The sequence below is a fragment of the Nomia melanderi genome, chromosome 4 (assembly GCF_051020985.1).
Source record: "Nomia melanderi isolate GNS246 chromosome 4, iyNomMela1, whole genome shotgun sequence".
NCBI lineage: Eukaryota > Metazoa > Arthropoda > Insecta > Hymenoptera > Halictidae > Nomia > Nomia melanderi.
In genome coordinates, this window is record NC_135002.1 from 7,827,284 (window position 1) to 7,849,161 (window position 21,878).

Below are 21,878 nucleotides of genomic sequence, written 5' to 3' on the forward strand. Positions count from 1 at the left end.
GCTAGTTTCGCGATTATGTCATCGGAACGGTCGTTCTACTCTCCGGAGAATGTACACGGCTGCGAGACTCTTTTTTATCCCGTTTGGTTACTGTGTCAACGAAATGCGGCGATAATGGAGCCACACACGGATCACGATGTTGCACAAGCGACGTCATTCATGGATGGAAGGCAATCATCATTCTGATCGTATTAAAAATACATTTACGTATACCTTTCCGTTGAACCGGTTGATCCCTGGTTTACATTAAATTCGATAAAAGGAGAAAACGGAATTTGAGTGTTATCTGAACGAAGAAACGGTTAATTCGAGAGGGGGAGGGGCTCTAACTGTATCAAGATAATGACTACACCTTTGTGTTATCTCCTATAAAAAGAATTGTGCTCCAGTTGAAACTCTTTTCAACCTTTTCTATAGGGATAATGATATGCGAGTGGTACACGCGCTCGTCGTGCTGTGATCGAGATTACACATAAGTGGACGAACACGTTTTTCTACTGTAACTGTTACATGTGCATAGGGAACGATGTATTTTACACAGATACGAACGATGTAGTTTTTCAAGCCATAGGTGTTTCGAGATTAAGCGAACGCTCCAGATACATTTATTTTATTAGCTATACTACACACTGAACTCTTTTGTATTTACATTTCCACGTAAATGTCGTATCTATTGTTATATTTATTCAACATATAGTCATGGGTTTGCCAGCTGCTCTATAACGTGATGTTTGCGACAGAATTCAACGCGTTTTACGGTGACTAGTTAGTTCGCTTTCATTATTTTTTTGTGTCCTCCGAGTCTTCGAGGCCACCCGGTATGTACAGACACCGACATTGTCTATCTGGGTTACATTGGAATCACCGGCAGAAGTTTCACCGACACTATTTTGATCCTAGCTCACCGACAACGGCATCAGCCAACAACAACGTCGATAAATAGCAACTTTTACAGTCGCAACAGCAGTCTGTGCGTCCCTTTGTCCTGAATTACTTGTGCCTCGATGATATTTGATTCTGTGATAATTAAACTTAGAATGCAAAAAGAATCTTTCTCCACGCTTGAAAAACAGTTATCCCACTATCGCGGAAGTTATGTCGTCAAATCGAAACGAATCGAACACTTCGGTTAACGATTGCGCTCACAGAAAGTGTAGAAGCTTAAAAAAATGCACGCATTTTTATGTACACCTTCGTCACAGACAGATTTCAATCTAAACATTCACGCAATTCGAGGAGAAGGCGCATACGATTCGCAGAATGTCGGTCAATGCTGCTGCCGGATAATGCTGTTGTCAGTCAAGGCTGGTAATAGCAAATTCTCGTCGTTGATTTTGATGTAATTTGTTTATCTGTTGCGCGTAGAGCACACAGTAAACATTATCAGCGAGCCAACGTCATCCCGCGGATTGGCAATGAAACAACAATACAGCGTCCAGTATCGTTGCATCGATGAAACGCGGATCGATGAAAATCCAAAACGGCGTTGCATTCGGTCGCGGTATCGCTCGATCAACCAGTTGCCGGTAGAAATTCGCATGGGAGATAAAATCGGGCGGCGTAGAGTAAATACCGCGGCACGATACCGGATCTGCGCTATCTATTTCTGTTTTCCGTGTATCGTTATCAATACCGCAGATAGTGGACACATTAGCCGCGCTATTCGTGCCAATTGCGACAGTTACGTTTCAGATTCCTTTCCGGTAGAGGCGGGAATTGGGAGGAATCCGCGGTTACATTTAGCCGAAAGTAAGACGAATTAAAAGTAAAAGTTCCATCGAAAATGGGCGACGAAGGGAGCCGCAAGTGCTGATAGTTTGTTCGGATGATTTCTATTCGCGTCTTACACGATTAACCGTAAAAATGAGGATTACTCGAGCATTGCTGCTCCTGGCTACCCTGTTCAGCGAATGGGATCGTTTCGAAGCGGTGGACACGGAGCTAATGAGGCTCTGCGTCTCTCAGAACACGTGCGAAAATTGCTTGGAGGCGAGCTTGGCTTGTGCATGGTGCAGTGATTGGGTAAACCATTCAAAGTTTCGTTTCCTTTCTGTGCCATTGAGTTATAAAAACTCGCGGATAGTTGGATAGGTCGTTGATAAGCTATCTTCGCTAGATCCACGTCATTCGATCATTTCCTATACGCCCGAAACCATTCGCAGATGTGCCTTAAAGTAACCGAACGATTCCTTTTCAACTGTGTCCTTAGTCCTTCTCGAATTCGACGTTAGGTCGACCGAGATGCAACCTAGAAGACAATCTATGGGCGTTCGGTTGTCCGTCAGAAGAAATCCGTACTGCTCCTTCAGGATCAGTGGAGCTCGTGGAAGATTTCGACTTCCAGGACGTGCAAGAGGCCGGCCAGACACCCTTACAGTTGAAACCGCAGAAAGTGAAAATGAGGATCAGGCCGAAGGAAAGCAGAACGGTTAACCTCTATTATAGGCCAGCCAAGTGCGTTTCCTTGTTCAGTACTAGATATTTGTATCTGTGAATATTTAACCCTGGAGGAACTAATGCTCGAAAGCTGAGCAAGTTCGTAGTATTAAGTTTCGATCGATTAGTGAACGGGTTCCGTGAATTCTCATGATTCTTTTAGGAACTATCCGCTAGACTTATACTATTTGATGGACTTGACATGGTCGATGAAGGACGACAAAGACACTATGGTCGCTCTAGGGCTAAACATGACGGACACCATCGGAAAGTTCACCAATAATTTCCGTTTCGGTTTCGGTAGCTACGCCGACAAACCCCTGATGCCTTTCGTTTTCCCCGGACACGAGGACAATCCTTGTAAAAGCGAGCATAGCGTCTGCTCGCCGCTGTACGCCTTTCAGCACCGAATGAGTCTCAGCGAGAACATTCACCGGTTTATCAAAGAGGTAACTATTCAGCTGATCAGACGGAACAGCTCGGAAACATTAGGGAGAAGCGCTGAGGCTGGACTAATTGACTTCAGATGAACGAGAGCTCCGTCACGGGAAATGTGGACAACTTAGAAGCGGGGATGGACGGTGTGGTGCAGAGTATCGTCTGCGCGAAAGAAGTGGGCTGGGCGCATCAGGCGCGGAAAATCATATTGATGGCCACGGATGGGTTTCTGCATTTCGCCGGAGACGGAAAGGTACCGCGAAAATAACAACGGACGAATAACACGGTCGCGCGGAACGGGGAGAAACGAAATTCACCTGAAAATATTGAAATGCCCATTAGCTGATCGGTACCGTAGCTCGTTCAGACTTCAAGTGCCATTTGGACGGGGACGGGAAGTACGCTATGTCCACGAAGTTCGATTATCCGTCTCTGGAGGAGGTGTCGAGGCTCCTGAAGGAAAACAAAGTTAACCTGATATTCGCCGTGACGGAGGATCGACGGGCGGAGTACGAATCGATCGCAAATCTGTTGAAACAGAAGGCGCGGGTCGCCACGTTGACCAGTGACAGTTCGAACATCTTGGAGATCATCGAGAGCTCTTATCACGAGTTGATCTCGAAGGTTGTGTTGCAGGACAATTCGACGGATCCGCTTCGATTGCAATACCTTTCGAATTGTGGGAAAAAGGACGGTGAATATTTATACACGTCGGAATGCGATGGGATACAGGAAGGCGAGGTTTACAAGTTCACGGCGATGCTCTCATTCGACAAGTGTCCGCGAAACGAGAGTTTATGGGTAAATAGAATTTCAATTTAACATCGGAACTAACAGATCGCTGAAAATCTGAATAGATGCATTTATAGAGTGGCATATTTTATTATGATGGTGACCGTGCCTCCAATCGCCCCTTGTTGACGGTGATCGTGTACGCACTGCCCTCTGCTGATGGTGACCGTGTGCACAATCGCCCCTGAAAATAGCAACCGTTTTAATGGAGTTTGTTCCGCAGATGTTAGGCTCTACATTTGACCCCAATGCAACAGTTGATTTACTCTTTCCGTGTCTATTATAGCCGTGTCGTGAATTCATCGTCAAAATCTCTAACCCCAATGACCCTTGCAACCTTTTCAGAAACAAACTATTATAATCGAAGACGCTCTAGCCTCCAAAGCCTCCGAAATTGTAATCGAAGTAGAACTCCTGTGCGGTTGCAACTGCAAAGACTCCCATAACTCCCATTGCCTGCATGGCAGTGACGAGTGCGGTCTCTGCAAATGCGATTCCGGCTGGTCAGGTATGAATCATATTAATAGATAGATGTTCTTTATCAGCCTAATTACGATGAATTAATGCGACACTGATGGAAGTCAATATTTCAGGAGAGCACTGCGACTGTAACATAAGTTCGTCAACGGAGAACAGACTAAAATGCATCGGGCCTGATTCTAGCAAAATCTGTTCCGACAAAGGGGAATGCATCTGCGGAAGTTGCGTTTGCGACGAGGGATACAAAGGGCAGTACTGTGAATGCTCTGCCTGTGACAAGGTGAACAGAAATTCTCTTTCTTCTCTGCGCCATGTGGCATGTTGAATTTTCTATTTCCAGAAGGAAATGAAATAAAGAAATTTCAATGTTCTGTTCTCAGTACGATGGATTAGAATGCTCGGGTAGAGGAACCTGCACGTGTGGCGTTTGCCAGTGTTTAAAAGGCTGGAAGGGGAATGGATGCCAGTGTCCACTGACGGAGGTACTGTGCATGGCACCAGGAAGCACGGATGTATGCGCTGGTCGCGGATATTGCGATTGCGGGGAATGTCGGTTCGTATTTGTAGTTCGCACGTGAGTTCCGAGTACCTATTACGATACTTATACTATATATTTACAGATGTAACGTTACCGCAGAAGACGGTACTTATTATCGAGGGAAGTATTGCGAATTATCGGTCGGCTCTGGCGGAGGGAGCCTTTGCGCCCTTTACAACGCTTGCGTGAACGCCACTATCGAGAATCCGCAGGGAATCGATGAATTTTGTCGAACGAACGTGACTGATTACACCACCAAGAAAGTGGACTCCGTCGATAAAGGTAACAAACGAAATGAATAATTAAATGGTGTCTGTTTGAATCGTACCTTTCTTGAAATTCGAATAGGAAATGAACACTACTGCATCGTTAGCACTGTTGGCGAGACGCAGACGTGCTTCATACAGTACACGTACGAGTTCCAGAGGAACCATGATGTTCTGTTGAAGATAGGAGAGAAGGTAGGCCATAAAAATATTCATAGATTTAAAATTTATTACGATACGATTTAATCGGAGTAGTCGAACACTCCGAATAACGAGCATTTTCACTTTCAGATATGCAATGCTCCTATAAATGTAGCATCCGTGTCCCTTCAAATCATTGCGGTAACATTTTTCTTCGCAACAATATGTTTATTAATTTGGAAGTGAGTATTCGCTAAACTTAAGTATTCAGTAATTAAATTACAAGTTTTTGATGCATGCGTTCTCCGTAATGTGCATATATAGATTCTGGACCACATACAAGGACAAACAAGAGTACCAGAAGTTTGAAATAGATAGACAGAAAACTACTTTCAGTTTGAACCAAAATCCTTTGTTTAGACCTGCTACAACAGAATTCCGGGTTCCATCGGTGATTAACGAGGACTGAGGATGGTATATAAAAACAATTTCGCGAATACGTGGAATCGAGATCTAGGTGAACTTTATATGCTCCCAGTAGATTCGTTGTGAGTAGAATGAGCGGTGTCCTGGATGAATACCATATCATCCCAAAAATGATTTCCAGGTGAAAACGAGATCATCTGTAATTAGGATAAAGGTATTCATTGTTTTGCTATAGAGAGAATTAATTTAAGTATTTCTTAAAAATTGTATTACATTCTCTGATAAGGATTCAAGTACCCATTTGAACCCAAGAGACTCTCTATAAATAATATTTGTAAATGGTTTATTATTTAGCCAGTTTGCTTCTAAAGAAGATCCATCGGGGAACATGTAAATTCCTGGGCCATTCATTGTTCCCTTCGAATCAATATTACCCCGAAACTCAGCGTTGTTATTGTAACTAGAATCATTAAAATTGAATTAATTTATTCACGTATATCCACAAGCTAAAATTAAGTCATATTTACCGAATATGTATTTTATCTTCAGCATACGCATCGTCATCCCATTTACCATTGTATTCATCAAGATCATCTGTGGTGTATACTCCGTTACCTGTACAGCGTATACATATAAATAACAATATCCATTGAAAATATTTTTTAAAATAGCAACCTTGTTTTACTATCATAAATTGTCCATATTGAACTTTGTATTCTCCCTCGTACGTGTCATTATTCTGAAATGTAAATTTCCCTTTATCGAATATTATTTTATCCCTTTCACCTGTGTCTCCTGTTTTCAACAATTTTTTAGCGTGTTTTTTCACCATTTTAAAAATCCTCGATTTTCTATGCTCTCATTCGATTATGGTCGACCATATTTCTTTTAAAAATCGATTCTAAAGGCTTTCGAATTTTTTTAAGCCTAAATCACATGAAAGATTAATATTGTAAAATTATTATTTCAAAAGAGGGAGTGTCGGTAACAGTTCCAAGTTGCTCCGATTATCGCTGTACCGTTAACGCTAGATCGCGCGTGGATCTAGCCACTTTTCCGTCAGCAAATTGCAGTGTCCGTTCTATTTTATCAATGACACTGTCGGTTATAAAACAGTCTAACCCCAACAGATATTTTCGGCTGAATTTTTGTTGTAATAGAAAAACATTTATATAGACTATTGATCGTCGATGTTTTACATGTACAATTTAATCCCCGCCAAAGATGAATCCCCCTCTTTTGAAAAATCACCTTTAAACCCGAAGCCACGTGACCTTGCAGACGACCTCTAATTCGGTGTTCGTATCGTCCGTTCCTAGTCGTGTTTCGTGATAACCCTTAATATATCTTTGACACACTCGTACGTCGTCGCACGAGTTGTTAAACTAAATCATCTTTATTCTCTCGTCGAATTTCCGTCGACTTGCTACTAAAAGTAGTCAAGACTCTTCAAAGTATCCGAGATTATGATACGAACCACAAGCGGTCTACGTAATGAATTGGCACGCGCTATACTTCGAAGTACCATACGAACGAACATCGTAAGATCTGTGGTCATACGATGTCTTCACAGAAAACATCTACAAAGGTATTTGTTCTAGAGTCACAGGCATATTTAATCATTTCTGTAAACATTTTACCCCACTTCAAGTCAAACTTTAATCACTGTTTGTTTTTAAGGTTATCTTTTCCATTACACCTGTTCTCCATCAATTTGTTCCACTTAGGAGTCAGCGAATCATCTTCTGAATACTGTTTCCCGCTTTCTACTCGATAACTGACAGTGATTTGACACTCCCTGTATTAAAACTATTTCTTTTCATTAGAAGTATATGTTACTTGTGGTTACTCAAGGCCACCTTTTTGCATATATGCAAGCAATGTTCTCTTAGTTTGATCCATGTGTTAGTAGCTCAAATGCATTGAAAATTCTTCAATCAGTTTGTTTTAATATCTCTTCTAGTGTTTAATATACAATACTTTTTCTCATAGACTTCTAATATTTGATTATTTCATGTTTCGTAAGTCATTTTATATGAACCTCTATTCCGCCAAGACTTCCATATTACTGTTCTTCTTATTACATTAAATATAATTTCAGAAAGTTATCAATAATGTTTTTTTAGTTGTTAATAATATTTATAGTAACATAATTTCTTGCTTGATATTTAGGATTCAGGTTCACAATACTTTGCGCCTTACGGTGGCACCATGGAAGCAACAATATAGGTTTTACGCAGATTACCCTGATCATGTCAAAGTACAATTGCCTGCACTGTCTCCTACTATGGAAACAGGCACTATTGTTAGTTGGCAAAAAAAGGAAGGTGAGAGAAATAATCAATTTAGTTATTAATTATATGTAATTGATAATAGATCACATTTTTTGTATTTATTGTCTGTAGGTGATAAGTTAAATGAAGGTGACTTATTAGCAGAAATTGAAACTGATAAAGCAACAATGGGTTTTGAGACTCCTGAAGAGGGGTACCTGGCAAAAATTCTTGTACCAGCAGGATCAAAAAATGTACCAATTGGCAAACTTGTTTGTATAATTGTTTCGGATGAAGGTAGTGTAGCTGCCTTCAAAGATTTCAAAGATGACTCTGCAGCTGCTCCACCTCCACCTGCTGCTGCACCAGCAGCACCGACTCCTGCACCATCCACTCCTCCTCCAAGTCCTGTAACACCACCAACACCAGCAGCTGCCAAATTACCTACATCTTCTGGTGATAGAATATATGCTAGTCCTTTAGCCAAACGTCTTGCTCTTGAAAAAGGCCTTAGTTTGCAAGTGAGTTTTAAATTTCTTGATGATCTTTTTAAAAATTTATATAATTTAATTATGCCATGAGTAGAAAATAATAATTGATTAATAATATTATACTAAGGTATTAAAAATAGGTAATTTTAATTCCATTTCTTTTTTTACAGGGTCTAAAGGGTTCTGGATTATATGGTTCCATAACATCTAAGGACTTAGGAGCTGCTGCCCCAGCTGCTGCTGTCCAGCCTGGAGTGGCAATGGGTGTTCCCGGAGGATTCGATGTTCCTGTATCCAATATACGAGCAGTAATTGCCAAACGTCTCCTGGAAAGTAAACAGACTATCCCACATTATTATTTATCAATAGATATAAAAATGGATGCAGCTCTAGAAATGCGAAACCAATTTAACAAAATGTTAGAAAAGGACAAGGTAAAGATCAGTGTAAATGATATCATTATCAAAGGCATGGCAATGGCTTGCAAAAAAGTACCTGAAGGCAACAGTGCTTGGATGGGTGATGTTATTAGGCAGTAAGTACTTTGGTATTATTAATGATACATATATTGTTTTTACATTGTTATAATACTTCTTTTAGGTACAATAATGTTGATGTAAGCGTAGCAGTTAGTACTGAGAATGGTCTCATTACACCAATAGTCTTCACTGCTGATGCAAAGGGTATAGTTCAGATTAGTAAAGATGTAAAAGCATTAGCTACAAAGGCAAGGGAAGGAAAATTACAGCCACAGGAATTCCAAGGTGGAACTATAACTGTATCTAATCTGGGAATGTTTGGTATTAAAAACTTCTCTGCCATTATAAATCCTCCCCAATCTATCATCCTTGCTGTTGGTACTACTGAAGCTAGACTAATACCTGCCAAGAACGAGAACGGGTAAGAATAATTATACCTATGTAATAAATTTGATCATTACCCATTGTGCATAATCACCTTATTGATTTTTAATGGAAGATACAGTTCACAACTTTTTTTCATTATTTTTTGCTGTAGATTTACAACTGCCCAATATATGTCCGTCACTGCCAGTTGCGACCACCGTACCGTGGATGGTGCGGTAGGTGCTCAGTGGTTAGCTGCATTCAAGAGTTTCATGGAGAATCCTACAAACATGCTATTGTAGTAAGTTCCACCATAATGTGTTCAATGGTGTAGTTTGAGTAAGCACAAATTACACGAAAGAAAAAACGAAAATGTTCTTCTGTTCAGGTACGAAAGGTGACGATGAATGTCCTGTATATTTGTGTATAGTACGATTCTGAATCATGTTACTTTACGCATTTGCAAATTATCGACTTTTAATAGGACCTGAGCTTTGTACGGTACATTTTTTTTCCTTTCCGGTCGACGTACTGACACGAATTCAGGACTAACGTGTCACGAACGTCACTACGAATTCAGATTATTCATGATGTAGAAATTTTTATTTGTGGTTTTTCAGTAAGTAAAAAACTGACAAGCGAAGTCAGTATAGATGAAGAAAATGTTTATCATTTTGAAAGATTTTATTTTAAATTAATTTGAAAAACCACAGAACTCTCCTTCCCCTGCGATATTAGTGGCCACCTGTAAATATGTGTATTTATGAAATATAATTATGGCCCTCCTATGTTAACGCAGAATTTATTTGTTAATTAGGGATAAATAAAAACAAATCTAATGAACTGTGTCAAACTGTTTATAGTAAATAATATACATACATACATGGATGTGTATATCATATTTAATAAATTGTAACTTAAAAATTCAGTGTTCATTTTATTGTTTAATTTATGTAAGATAATATAAATACATAATGTTAATATATTTCGCAATAATAATTGAAAACTATTTTTAATGCGGATAGTTCTGCGACGATCGAAGTGCCATCTGGTAAAACTGTGTGTTTGTCAATATCGTGTATGAAATCGTTGTGTACAAAGTCGTGTATTCAATACAAAAATGCCAATTTTAGACAAACGTAAAGGAGATGATATTCTAGCACTCGTTCCTGCTTCAAAGAGAACGAAAAATGAGGTTGTTTTCAGTAGTAGAGAAAAGGCGGTCGTACAAAATGTAAGCTTAACCTTAATTCACAGTATTTGTTTAGTCGTTTATATAACAATTTTGTGGATTTTTTGCAGGGACCACCTAGAACATCTTCTTTGCTTGCTCCAATTATGCTCTTGGAAGGACATCAGGGAGATATATTTTCCCTTGAATTTCATCCTGAAGGACAATATCTTGCCTCAACTGGATTTGATCGACAAATTTGTAGGTTACTTATAAGTTTTGCTTCAGTGTTAAATTGATTGACAAAGTATTGATACATATTAAACAATAAATTTACAGTTATTTGGAATGTTTATGGAGAATGTGAAAACATCTCTGTAATGAGTGGACATAGTGGAGTAGTCATGGAATTACATTTTAGTCCTGACGGCAGTCATTTATACACTGCTAGTACAGATATGACACTAGGATTATGGGACATAGTTGCTGGAACTCGGATTAAGAAACTTAAGGGTCATACTTCTTTTGTCAATTCTGTCTCTGGCTCAAGGAGAGGTATTACTCAACTTTGTTCTGGTAGTGATGATAGTACAATACGTGTTTGGGATCCTAGAAAAAGAGGACAGTGTTATACATTAAATAACACATATCAGGTACTTTTCTTCATAATTTTTAAATCTAAGGTTAATTAAATGGTTGTATTACTTTTCTTTGTTATTTCAGGTTACTGCTGTTACATTTAATGACACAGCAGAGCAAGTAATAAGTGGTGGAATAGACAATGATATAAAAGTATGGGATCTAAGGAAAAATGCTGTTCTTTATAAACTCAAGGGACATTCCGATACTATTACTGGACTTAGTTTAAGTCCAGATGGTTCATATATACTTTCTAACGCTATGGATAATACATTAAGAATTTGGGACGTAAGACCATTTGCTCCTTATGAACGTTGTGTCAAAATTCTTTCTGGACATCAGCATAACTTTGAAAAGGTTCGCTTTCCAATTTTTTTTTTATATCATTGGTAACAAATGTCTTTATTCTAATAATTATTTAATAGAATCTTCTGAGGTGTGCATGGTCACCAGATGGTAGCAAAGTATCAGCTGGATCATCAGACAGATTCCATTACATTTGGGATACAACAAGTCGTAGGATATTATACAAATTGCCTGGTCATAATGGATCTGTTAATGACATTGATTTTCATCCAAAGGAACCAATTGGTAATATATAATACTATAAGTGTACAGTTATATCTTCTATCTATGAACACTAATTTTGGAATATGTTCTATTTCAGTTTGTTCTGGATCTAGTGATAAACAAATATATTTAGGAGAAATTGAGGTTTCTTAATAAAACTTTTGTACCCACTCTTATTTTTATATGTAAGGACTTGTGTAAAAATAAAATAGTTTAAGCACTTGTAACATATTTTCGGAGGCTCCTTTTTATATTTTCTTATACAATAAATAATGTGAATGCATCTCTTTTATTAACACAAACTTGAAATATCTGTAGACGTTCTATGATAGGGACTTTCTACACAAATATTTTAGATGGAAAAAATCTTTTTATTAACATATATTTTTATATTTTCACTAGCTTTTGGCAGTGACTGTACATTCTATGAAACATCGTATCCAATGGTCTGAAATACCGACCGTGTAAAAATGGTGAGAATTACATTACCAGGTCTTGCTAACAGTTTTGCAGCTGTATTGTAGATGGCGCTGGCATTGCAGAATATTCTATATTATCGATAGTAGAAAGTGAAACATTACTTATCCAATGAGTTGTGGAAAACTTTCGTGTGGGTTCAGAAGAGATCCGCAATCAATATTGTAGTGCAATTAACCCGATCCTATGTATCACTCCAAATTAATTCGAAAAACAACGTTTGCGAGTTAATAGAATTAGTTTGAATATTAATCTACTCAATATAATTTCCTTATTATAAACGTTACTTGTTTAAAATATAATTCCATCGATAGACGATTCATAAATTCGTGACTTCGATATAATTTCATAGAGTTCCATTTTCAATTTTCAATTTTTTCCACTAAAATCTTCTGTGATGTTTCTAGTATAATAAATATGTAGAGCAAGAAAAAATATGTAAAAATCTTTGTTAACGTAAAGTAGCAGAAGATTAGCAAGAAAATTATTACTAAATATTATTAATAGTGTTCTTAAATGATTAAAAAGATTTAGTTTCAATGAACTATTTTAATTATTCGATTATTATCACCAGATTATAAAAAGAAAATTCAAATAAAGATTTTACAATACTGTACCATTACTACGTACACAACTATTTATTACCATTATTATTACAATCGTTCTTCTCATGGAATCTTATTCCCTATAACGTTAAAAGGTTGAAATATCACTTCAGTTAAATCGAATGACGTACAGAATACAAATGTTTTAAAACGTCACGCGATCCTCTTCGGTAACTTTCAAGTTGAACTTGGAAAATTTTCAAAACATCCTTTCGAATTTTGATAATAAATTTAAATAAATAATATTTCAATAAACTTCTCGGCAAAAAATGCTCAATTTAATATCCTTCTCTAAGTAATGAATCCGTGCTTATGGCTAATTGATGACCGTGGGTAATTCTGTCTCACCATTCGGTGAAGTTCAAAGTCCAAAAGAATATTCATAACAACTCCTGCCGTGCATAGCGCACCTCAGTACTCCGAGGTTAAACGGTAACTTTTTGTGAAATTTTTATTCTTTTCTATTCGCCTAAGCTACTGCATTAAATGACGATTTGAGAATCAGTACCGGTATAGCGTTATGAGAGTGCGGTGGAGATAAGTCACCCTCCCCAAAAAATTAGGTATGTACCCTCGCATCTTCAAATTTTCCCAGGATTTTCTCATTTCATTGTTTTATAATATGTTAAATAATACTAATAATAAAAATTGTTTTATAGTTTGTTAACCCTTTACGGTTACGAATGCCGACATTTCGGCGTGATGAAACTGTTATATTTGGAATACCAAGTCGCAAACGAATGGTTGAATTACTCGAACAGCAAGAAATCAGCACATACTTTCCCTTCTTTCTATTGTTTAAGCAACTGGCATATAATATATTTTCATCTGCCGAAGGTTTCGTATACTTCGAAGAATCTTCGTCCGCAAAGGGTTAATAATACCTGCAATAAAGTAGCAAATATTGTATTCTCATTTCGGCAAAGTATAGGCTAAGTGGTTTGAATCACCCATTACAGTCGCAGCAAGTCGCAGTCAACTCCGTTACAGCGAAAGGGTTAATCATGATTCGAGTGATTTGTCTGTAGAATTTGTATTCATTCATTAGAAACTGTGACACTCAAATCGTAGATCATTCTTCGAGGTCTATTTGAAGAAATGGCACGGAAGATTTCACGATGCATCAATGATTATTAAGTGGATTAAATATTTCTGAATATATTCTTTTTATATGTAAAACGGTATCAATTAGAAGAATAAAATTAATTCAATTAGCTCTCTTATGTTCCCCAGTTGTCAATAGTGCGAAATGGTCACTTTGAAACATTAATAAGTATTCATTTCGAATCAAGACGCAGCGTCTCGTGCGAACATGTTAATCTAATTTTCCACTTGAAGCTATTCATCGCTGTAATGAGATTCTTTTCTTCAACAACTCGTACACTCGCTTAACACGCAAAGAAGTTGCAAACAAGAAAACGTGTCACGTTTTTGATTAATGAACTTTGCCGGTCAAAAATCTGGACTCGCGATTACGTATCTTATCTGTCGGCACGTATAAAATTGCGTCGACCATTGATACCTTGCTTTGCAGTCGTTCGAACATCTTTCAAATTGCAAACTTGAGTATTGATGAAGGTTTTAATCTAAAAAAGAAGAATTTATCAATTTGCGTGACATTTCTTGATTCGATGTCGAAAAATCTCTTCTGTTTTCTGCATTTTTTCGGTTGTTTCGTAGTGGGAATACAGTAAGGAGCTTGTAACGGTTATTTATCAGACCCGTCGTTTTCATCGTACACTATCAATCGCAAATCTACGGATTACATTGGAGAATTTCAATAGAAACTGAATGTAGGAAACATCGAGTTCGCATTGATTGTGTTCAAGATTGTGTTGCATCGCTTGATAGAGTGAGCCGATGAAAAATAGGTTCGTAATCTCGAAATTTCGTTGTCAAAGAAGTTCACGTGCTCCGTATTTGAATCGTTTAAATTGCTAATTCTTCGAAATATCCCTGTAGTTTTGAATTCTTCATTGGCTGGGGTAGAATTAATTAGCAATTGGAATAGAGGGTCCTTTATGGCTCCGGAATTTGCATAGAAACATTCTTGTATACATTAGAAGGAATCGATAACAGACAATCCCCAGTAAAATACAATATATTATTATCATATTTTCACGTAATAATCTGCAGTTCAGATGTTACGCATAAGAACAGCGGTGTAATGTGCAAAAAAACTGATTACCGTGTCGGTACATGTTACCGTGAATATTTCATTGAACAAAACCGTCTTCGTAACGCATCACACAATTTCAGCATTTAATTGTTAATCGTTCATTATTCTCCTCGGTACAGTTTCTTCGATTATATCTATAGAATCAGCAGGAAGGTTGACCATGAAATAATAACGCGCAATCGCCATGTTTGCGCAGAAATAATCGGCCAATCGGTTCAAGTCAATTAAAAGTAAAAAATAACGGCCTCGAATAGCAACTTCATTGTTCCCCGGAGCAGTTGAAATCTCGTTGCAATTAAACGCCAGCGATCGTTCAAAATATTTTCATTGCGACCGGGCGGCGCACTTATCCAAATGTTATAATTATTCGGTTGAAACGCTATTAATTGGCATCATTTACGTTAACGAAGTTGAAACGTTTGAATACAAGAGGTCATTGGAAAATTCTTATCGGAAGGTGGGAACCATTGTGACGGCGCTTCTCTTAATTTATGTCGAGAAGTACCACGCGTTGCGATTATCCATGTTAGCAATAAATACGGTCAAGTTCGAGTGTAACGTCAATTGGACGTAGCGGCCGCATAGAGTGGCACCCTTCGCGATGCGCCACTGAACTGGTTCAATTATTATATTGTAATATAATTGCCGACGCGCGTGTATTATTGCTTTGCCGAAAAAGGTATAAGGCTATTATGTAATTTATATATCTATTCTGTGTTCATTGTCACTGTTTTGTGTACATTATTAATCGATGCCGATAAGAATAATCAAGCGTAGCAACGACACGAAATTGCGGACAAAGGTCTCCGCACCCTGATAACGGGTTTATTTTATTTATTTATTCCTCTTTTATCTGAAGGGTTTATCTTAAATCGATTTGAGTACGATCAAGAATGATATCCGACGAAAATATTCGTAATATCTTCGACGGAGCAAGGCGGTGTCATTTATATGGCTACGCTGTGTATCGATCAGTCGCCGATTTCTGGTTCCCTTTCAGAAACGTTGAAACTCTGTCCGAGAATATCAGTGAATTAATCAAATTTCAATCTTTCTTACAGCAAATTCGCTCGAACGTATAATCATATGAAGGCGTGACAAATTACAGAAGAATTACCTTGGAAGCTTGCCTATATTGAAGTTCTGCCAAAATGATTTTCATGATACTATTTTTCCTCATAACGGGAGTGATTCTCCAGTTCTTCTACATCCATTATAAGAAATTGGGAAGAACTATAAACAACATACCAGGACCGCTGCCTGTACCAATATTCGGGAACATGCATTTATTGCAAGTTTCTTCAAGTAAGAGCAAATTACTTCGTCACGTGTTTCTTATTAAATCCAAACGATCAGTGTATCAGCGTAAAAAGATCCATTTTATTTGCGTCTGACAAAATCCAACGAAGTGGAGATCTCTGTTTTAAAGAATTTAGATTAAGAAATCGTTATGTTTTCGTTGTTGCAGCCGAACTATGGAAAACCATCCGAAAAATGGCCGATCAGTATTATCCAATTTTTAGGCTCTGGACCTTTTCGATGCCATTCCTTAATATTCGTCATCCGAACGACATCGAAGTAATCAATTTTTCAATGCTCACTTCGCTTGAAAATAGTTAGAGTGGCGAAAACAACCTAATAATCATGAAACTTTCTTCATTCAGACGATCCTCGGGAATCCTAAATCCATTCAGAAAAGCGTGGCCTACAAGTTTCTGCACCCGTGGTTCCAGACAGGACTTCTCACCAGCTCCGGTAACGTTGGCTTGGTTTGAAAGATAATCTACAAAGAGAATTTTAGAAACCTTCGACTCGAAAGCTCTTGCCGTCGATATTTGTCGAAAAGAATTCTCCCGTGGGTTTCATCGTTAACGCATCGTTGTCCGGCAATTCCATCCAGAAGCCATCTTTGTGAGACAATTCAAATGAACTTCAATATACTTTATTTACATATAATGAATCGAAATATAATTTTGAACATTTTGCTTTTGCAACGTTCTATATTGCCCTGTGTTTCAAAAATTGAAATAGCTAATGGAAGTGCAAACACGAGTTAACTCGTGACCGGTCAACAGTGTGTTAAAATCGATCTTCAGTCTTTCGTGTCATCTGGCCGAAATGATAACGTTTGTAATGTGGTTATTTATGGGCCAATATCGAGTGTCAACGGACGAGTGTGGCATAATTAATGAAATCGCGAAAATAACAAAGTTCCTTCATTTATCGTTTGTTTTTCACGATTCACCGCAGGTCGCAAATGGCAACAACGCAGGAAGATACTGACGCCAGCGTTTCATTTCAACGTGTTGCAACAGTTCACTGATATATTTATCGAAGAATCGGAAAGCATGTGTATCTCGCTGAGAAAAGAGGGCGGGCCGGTCATAAAAAATCTGTTGTCCCTAATTAGCGAGCACACTTTGAACGTGATATGCGGTAATTGAAATGAAATATCTTTACTTCTATTGCGGATATTTCTTTATCAACGTGGAAGGGTAAATTGATAGTCATCGGAGTTGTTATTGTTAGAGTAACGTGCCTATTTTTAAACAAGGCTCAACGAGATTCGGACTTCGCTCGTGATTCCAGATAAATTCGAAATATCGAAATTGATGCAGAGATAACTGATATTTTCAGATACCGCGATGGGAACTTCGTTGAAGGATAAAGGTCCGTTCCAAGAGAAATACCGGAACGCCGTGTACGAAATGGGTCGGACTTTAGTGTACAGGTAAACTGATACAGTTTCGAGCAAATGTTTCAATATTTATTACTACACCGTCAGATTTTCGTGTGTTTCCTTTAATTTTCAATAAATATTTATCGTCGGTCACCTAATAATTGCACGATAAATGAATATTTCTCATAGGTTCATTCGGCCATGGTTCTTTTACGACTTCTTCTTCTCATTATCTCCGCAAGGGTGGCTTCAGGCTAAGTTGCTGAAAATTTTGCATGGGTTTACTACGAAGGTAAAATGAACTGTCGCGTTGGAACGAATTATTCCACGGAAGTTCGATTATTCGATAGAAATGTACGAAAAGGAGGTGACGCATGATGTTACGATATTTAATAGATCATCAAGGAGAGGATGGAGTATCACGATAAGACGGATGGCAAATTCTTGACTGGCATAGATAACGAAAAGAAGAAAAGCGAGGACGACAACTTCTATGGAAGTAAGGAATATAACGAGACAGAGTTAATCGTAGAAATAGAAAAGTATCTGTAGCGGGATTATGGAACATTGCCGATCTGCTTACAGTTCGTAAAAGGAGACTAGCCATGCTGGATCTCTTGATAGCCGCGCACAGACGAAATGAGATAGATTTGGAAGGTATCAGAGAAGAAGTTGATACATTCATGTTCAGGGTACGTTGTTCATGCATATACCTTAACACTATTTCCACCGAAGGTGTCAGAAGACACTGAAATTTTCACATAAAATTCTTGTCTCAGTTTAATCATTGTTCCTCAATTGGATATTGGACATCTATAGTCAATTTTATAATCGTTATCGGAAAAGTCGAAAAGTCAATTCAGAATGTACAACTAAATTTGGAAAATAATTTTAAGTTAAACATTCGAATGTCTCTTGACACCTTCGGTAGAAACAGTGCGAAGAGAAATAATTATTTAATTTGAATGATCGTTTCTAACAGGGACACGATACCACGGCCACGTCTCTTTGCTTCTCGATTATGCTGTTGGCCGAACACAAGGAGATACAGGTGATTTTCTGTATTTTCACGGTCAAGCAGTCGTAAAGGATCATGTTTCATGATTTTATTCTATTTTCGCAGGACCGAGCCAGAGCCGAGGTAAACGAGGTGCTGGAAGCGAACAATGGTAAAATGACTATGTCCGCCCTACAAGATCTACCGTATCTCGATCGATGCATCAAGGAATCGCTTCGACTCTTCCCGAGTGTGCCATTCATATCTCGCCTACCGGAAATGGACATGACATTAAGTAATTACGTCGCATTCAACACCCGTCTTAAAGATTATTAAACGTTCGTCTAATTGCTTTCCTTCTGAAAGAATCTGAAACTACTTTTAAATTCAAATTGTGGTAACTGGAGACCAGGCTCATTGCGAATGTCAATAGTCACCTGATTTATTTAACACTAGAACTGCCTTTTGAACTGTCTTTTATCTTGCAATGATTAATATCTTAAAAGCATCGGATATTTAAAATGATCTTGAAAATAAACGGTTTCACTGGAATACTATTTTGAATATCTGGAGAAATCGAAAATAATCTATTGTTACACTTTTTATAGGGATCGCATATGAATCGTATTAAATGCTCGGTAGTTCTAACGTTAAGAATCACGTAAAGGGAAAGTTATATTTAATATATTTGTAGATATATACAAAAATATAATCGAGGAGGCTTCTGGGAAAAGGGTCCATAGATCTATGGGTACTTCTTCGGTAAATCCTCTGTTAACTAACCGTTCTATGTTTAAGAATGTTCTAAAATCTCATCTTTAATACGTTGAACATCACGGGGATCACCGGTGATCAACCAAATCAAATTACTATAGTTCACTTAATTAAACGATGATTATTTCAAAACATTTTTATGTTAAAACTACTGCTACCTAATGCGATTTCAAATTATATTTCTTCCATTTTGCGTATTTTACTCCATGAACTCGCACGGCATTCAACGCGTTGAACGAATTTCAATTCACTCGATTTGTTAATTGGCTTATGGATTCCTTTTCCAGAAACATCTTCAATCAGATGTCTACAAAGAAGGGTCTGCAGTGCGCTGATTGTTTATAGTTTAAACTTATGTTACGATATAACAGTGAAAAAGTTATCCGATCCGGTAGACCATAGTAATTTCCAGTAACATCTGGCATATAATGAGAATTCGATGGTTTCAGGCAATTTCCCAGTGCCGCGAGACACGATAGTTCATCTCCACATAATGGACGTCCACAGGGACCCGCAGTTCTGGCCGAATCCGGAAAAATTTGATCCCGACAGATTCCTGCCGGAAAATTCTCTGGGGCGCCATCCTTATTGTTATATACCTTTCAGCGCTGGCCCGCGGAATTGTATAGGTAAGAAACGCACGAATTTGTAAGAAAGTTTCAAAGTGCTTCTGTTATTCGACGAAGAAGAATGCTACGAAAGAATTGCACTTTTTTTCCAATGAAAACATAGTAATCCGCAGTTAAATATCTATGCTTTAAACATGAAGCAAAAATATCTCGGGACGAAAGACGTGTGCCGAACATTTACATTATCTTACAGTTCTCGTAAAAAGACGCATTAACATTTATGGTAGTGGGGAATTTTTAATCGGCGGACACGTGTAGATTTTTAAACGTCCAACCGAATGATCACCGGAATAATTATTTACTAACCTTCCCGATGTCTTTGACTGCTGGGAATTTTTTTACGGGGCACGTTGCATCGGGAGACATGCAAATTCAGGGTGAGAAAAAGTATCGGAATATCGTTTACCGTTTCGCTAGCTCGAAACTTCTCTGCACCTTTGACATCGGGGGTCGCGCGATTTGCATTCATGCACGCCACACTTGTCCCGAATAGTTTTTCTTTGTCAGATGCAATAATTTTAATGGGTTTCTATAATCAGACCGCGGGTTTTACGCGCCCATGAATATTCAGAACGGAATAAAATGAAAGGATAACTTCGTAAGTATTATTACCACTATTATTATTTTTCGTTTAATCAAATCCTCGGCGCGGCGGAACGAATGTTTCTTTTACCAGTTTTTAGTTACCTTCGAAGATTCATCTCGATGAGTTCGACTTCGCGCGGCTAACCGAAAGTTTTATGAATCGAGAATATATAAATTACAATGCCGGTAGATCTTACGTCGAACGATGCTAATTTGAAATTCAGAATAATACGTAGGATAATTAAAACAGGCGAGCAGGGGGTCGGTTTTTCCGATGTTCGGGTCAATTGTAATCGAAGATTTACAAGTCGGGGACAGGTATTATAAACTTGTTCGGTGTGACTGACTATTTCTTTTGTCACTTTTATTGCTATTCGTGCGACAATGCGGCACAATTGAGATATCAAGGTAGCTTAATGTATTCCATTTTAATATACTGTGTGACAGGATTGACGTACTTACCCGTTACATTAGAATTCTGATCAAACTTTCATGGTGGACAGTCACTCGTTTTCCATCTTAAAATATTCCCAGTTCTTTGGAGTAGTTAATTGATTCTTTGACATTTAAATAGCGCACTTTAAAAGTCGAACCGCGCAATTTTTAATTAGTTACGTGGAAGAAGGTCGATCTACATACCTCGAAGTAAGAAAACCATTGACTTTCACCGTTTGCCGGTGAACGGAATATTTTATATTAGGGGAAATTTTCCGTTTCGTAGTAACATTTCTTTCCTCTCTCGATTTCCAGGACAAAAATTCGCCATGTTCGAAATGAAAGCGTCGTTAGGACTATTATTGCACAACTTCTATTTGGAGCCCGTCGATTACATTAAGGACATAGCCATCGACACCGATCTGGTGATACGTCCAGCTCATCCGATACGAACGAAATTCATTCCAATCGAGAAAACGTGTTGATGTCGGCGATATTCCGGTCTTGTAACGAGCAACTGTTCCAGCAGTGCAATATCTTGGCGTGATGGCGTAGACAAAGTACATTTCATTTAACAGTTCACTATTTGTAGTCCGATCGTATAAATTATGAACAATACGGCAAGCTTATCGATCGCAAAACAGCTTCTACCGAAAAGGAAAAACGACGGATAACTCTGGAGAAACGGCGAGCAGGATAGAATATTTATTATTAACGTTTCTCTGAATTGCCAGAGAAGTTCCTATTAATATAATACGTTTTTGTGTGAATTCTTTCAAGGATTTCGCGTTGTTTTACACGAGCATAATCGTCGGGTGTATTCAATTACTGCAAGACGTGTCGCATATAGCGGAAAGGTATACGAAAAATAAATGCATTTCGTATCGTGCAGCTTTCAACGGGCTCAATTGGCCTGTTAAGTATCAACAATTGTAAATTAAATGTTAATTATTGTATTCTTTATACATTTTCGAAGTAAAACGTTTAGAGAAGAATCAACGTTGTCCTTAT

General features: G+C 38.1%; 5 protein-coding genes across 12 annotated transcripts; 4 read left to right on the forward strand and 1 right to left on the reverse strand.

The window, feature by feature from the left end:
• The first annotated feature begins 1,416 nt into the window (after window positions 1–1,416).
• Window positions 1,417–6,185, forward strand: LOC116435048 (integrin beta-nu). The gene is made up of 12 exons (XM_031994146.2): window positions 1,417–2,022; window positions 2,210–2,454; window positions 2,600–2,885; window positions 2,963–3,127; window positions 3,217–3,675; window positions 4,012–4,174; window positions 4,260–4,426; window positions 4,527–4,699; window positions 4,767–4,966; window positions 5,033–5,145; window positions 5,242–5,333; window positions 5,416–6,185. The coding sequence occupies exons 1-12, from the start codon at window positions 1,864–1,866 to the stop codon at window positions 5,558–5,560; spliced, it is 2,367 nt and encodes a 788-aa protein (XP_031850006.1). The 5' UTR covers window positions 1,417–1,863; the 3' UTR covers window positions 5,561–6,185.
• Window positions 5,583–7,364, reverse strand: LOC116435052 (uncharacterized). Of its 6 annotated transcripts, XM_076367330.1 has the most exons (6): window positions 6,769–6,878; window positions 6,347–6,444; window positions 6,193–6,256; window positions 6,045–6,132; window positions 5,791–5,977; window positions 5,583–5,714 (listed from the first exon to the last, which is right to left on the reverse strand). In XM_076367330.1, the coding sequence occupies exons 2-6, from the start codon at window positions 6,347–6,349 to the stop codon at window positions 5,616–5,618; spliced, it is 441 nt and encodes a 146-aa protein (XP_076223445.1). In that variant the 5' UTR covers window positions 6,350–6,444; window positions 6,769–6,878; the 3' UTR covers window positions 5,583–5,615. The 6 variants fall into 6 exon arrangements, with proteins under 6 accessions (XP_076223445.1, XP_031850016.1, XP_031850015.1 ...); XM_031994156.2 differs by lacking the exons at window positions 6,347–6,444; window positions 6,769–6,878 and adding an exon at window positions 7,163–7,364; XM_031994155.2 differs by lacking the exons at window positions 6,347–6,444; window positions 6,769–6,878 and adding an exon at window positions 7,158–7,364.
• muc (dihydrolipoamide S-acetyltransferase muc) lies at window positions 6,588–10,054 on the forward strand. Of its 2 annotated transcripts, XM_031994150.2 has the most exons (7): window positions 6,589–7,105; window positions 7,690–7,844; window positions 7,923–8,311; window positions 8,452–8,816; window positions 8,882–9,181; window positions 9,299–9,427; window positions 9,515–10,054. In XM_031994150.2, coding segments are annotated over exons 1-7 (1,461 nt in total). In that variant the 5' UTR covers window positions 6,589–6,983; the 3' UTR covers window positions 9,516–10,054. The 2 variants fall into 2 exon arrangements, with proteins under 2 accessions (XP_031850011.1, XP_031850010.1); XM_031994151.2 differs by having other exon boundaries at window positions 6,588–7,105; window positions 9,299–10,054.
• A 102-nt stretch (window positions 10,055–10,156) lies between these two features.
• LOC116435051 (U5 small nuclear ribonucleoprotein 40 kDa protein) lies at window positions 10,157–11,737 on the forward strand. Its single transcript, XM_031994152.2, has 6 exons — window positions 10,157–10,360; window positions 10,429–10,558; window positions 10,637–10,950; window positions 11,021–11,293; window positions 11,362–11,527; window positions 11,604–11,737. Exons 1-6 carry the CDS (start codon window positions 10,247–10,249, stop codon window positions 11,657–11,659), a joined length of 1,053 nt encoding a protein of 350 aa, XP_031850012.1. The 5' UTR covers window positions 10,157–10,246; the 3' UTR covers window positions 11,660–11,737.
• Window positions 11,738–13,011: 1,274 nt separating this feature from the next.
• LOC116435049 (cytochrome P450 4C1) lies at window positions 13,012–21,862 on the forward strand. Of its 2 annotated transcripts, none has more exons than XM_031994147.2 (13): window positions 13,012–13,151; window positions 15,829–16,072; window positions 16,236–16,345; window positions 16,432–16,522; window positions 17,018–17,203; window positions 17,405–17,498; window positions 17,637–17,739; window positions 17,844–17,946; window positions 18,033–18,139; window positions 18,430–18,498; window positions 18,571–18,739; window positions 19,668–19,847; window positions 21,183–21,862. In XM_031994147.2, the coding sequence occupies exons 2-13, from the start codon at window positions 15,919–15,921 to the stop codon at window positions 21,350–21,352; spliced, it is 1,536 nt and encodes a 511-aa protein (XP_031850007.2). In that variant the 5' UTR covers window positions 13,012–13,151; window positions 15,829–15,918; the 3' UTR covers window positions 21,353–21,862. The 2 variants fall into 2 exon arrangements, with proteins under 2 accessions (XP_031850007.2, XP_031850009.2); XM_031994149.2 differs by lacking the exon at window positions 13,012–13,151 and adding an exon at window positions 14,110–14,459.
• Window positions 21,863–21,878: the final 16 nt, after the last annotated feature.

Bases quoted from the DNA above. Each gene is read 5' to 3' on its own strand.
- LOC116435048 (XM_031994146.2), top strand. From the start codon at position 1,864: ATGAGGATTACTCGAGCATTGCTGCTCCTGGCTACCCTGTTCAGCGAA. The intron at 4,175-4,259 runs GTATGAATCATA...TCAATATTTCAG, and splicing joins ATGCGATTCCGGCTGGTCAG to GAGAGCACTGCGACTGTAAC. The intron at 5,334-5,415 runs GTGAGTATTCGC...GTGCATATATAG, and splicing joins ATATGTTTATTAATTTGGAA to ATTCTGGACCACATACAAGG.
- LOC116435052 (XM_076367328.1), bottom strand. The intron at 5,978-6,044 runs GTAAATATGACT...TAATGATTCTAG, and splicing joins GAAGATAAAATACATATTCG to TTACAATAACAACGCTGAGT. The intron at 5,715-5,790 runs GTAATACAATTT...TCCTAATTACAG, and splicing joins TTGAATCCTTATCAGAGAAT to ATGATCTCGTTTTCACCTGG.
- muc (XM_031994151.2), top strand. From the start codon at position 6,984: ATGATACGAACCACAAGCGGTCTACGTAATGAATTGGCACGCGCTATA. The intron at 8,312-8,451 runs GTGAGTTTTAAA...CTTTTTTTACAG, and splicing joins AAAAAGGCCTTAGTTTGCAA to GGTCTAAAGGGTTCTGGATT. The intron at 8,817-8,881 runs GTAAGTACTTTG...TACTTCTTTTAG, and splicing joins ATGGGTGATGTTATTAGGCA to GTACAATAATGTTGATGTAA.
- LOC116435051 (XM_031994152.2), top strand. From the start codon at position 10,247: ATGCCAATTTTAGACAAACGTAAAGGAGATGATATTCTAGCACTCGTT. The intron at 10,951-11,020 runs GTACTTTTCTTC...TTGTTATTTCAG, and splicing joins CATTAAATAACACATATCAG to GTTACTGCTGTTACATTTAA. The intron at 11,528-11,603 runs GTAATATATAAT...GTTCTATTTCAG, and splicing joins TCATCCAAAGGAACCAATTG to TTTGTTCTGGATCTAGTGAT.
- LOC116435049 (XM_031994147.2), top strand. From the start codon at position 15,919: ATGATTTTCATGATACTATTTTTCCTCATAACGGGAGTGATTCTCCAG. The intron at 16,073-16,235 runs GTAAGAGCAAAT...TCGTTGTTGCAG, and splicing joins TTTATTGCAAGTTTCTTCAA to CCGAACTATGGAAAACCATC. The intron at 19,848-21,182 runs GTAAGAAACGCA...CTCGATTTCCAG, and splicing joins TGGCCCGCGGAATTGTATAG to GACAAAAATTCGCCATGTTC.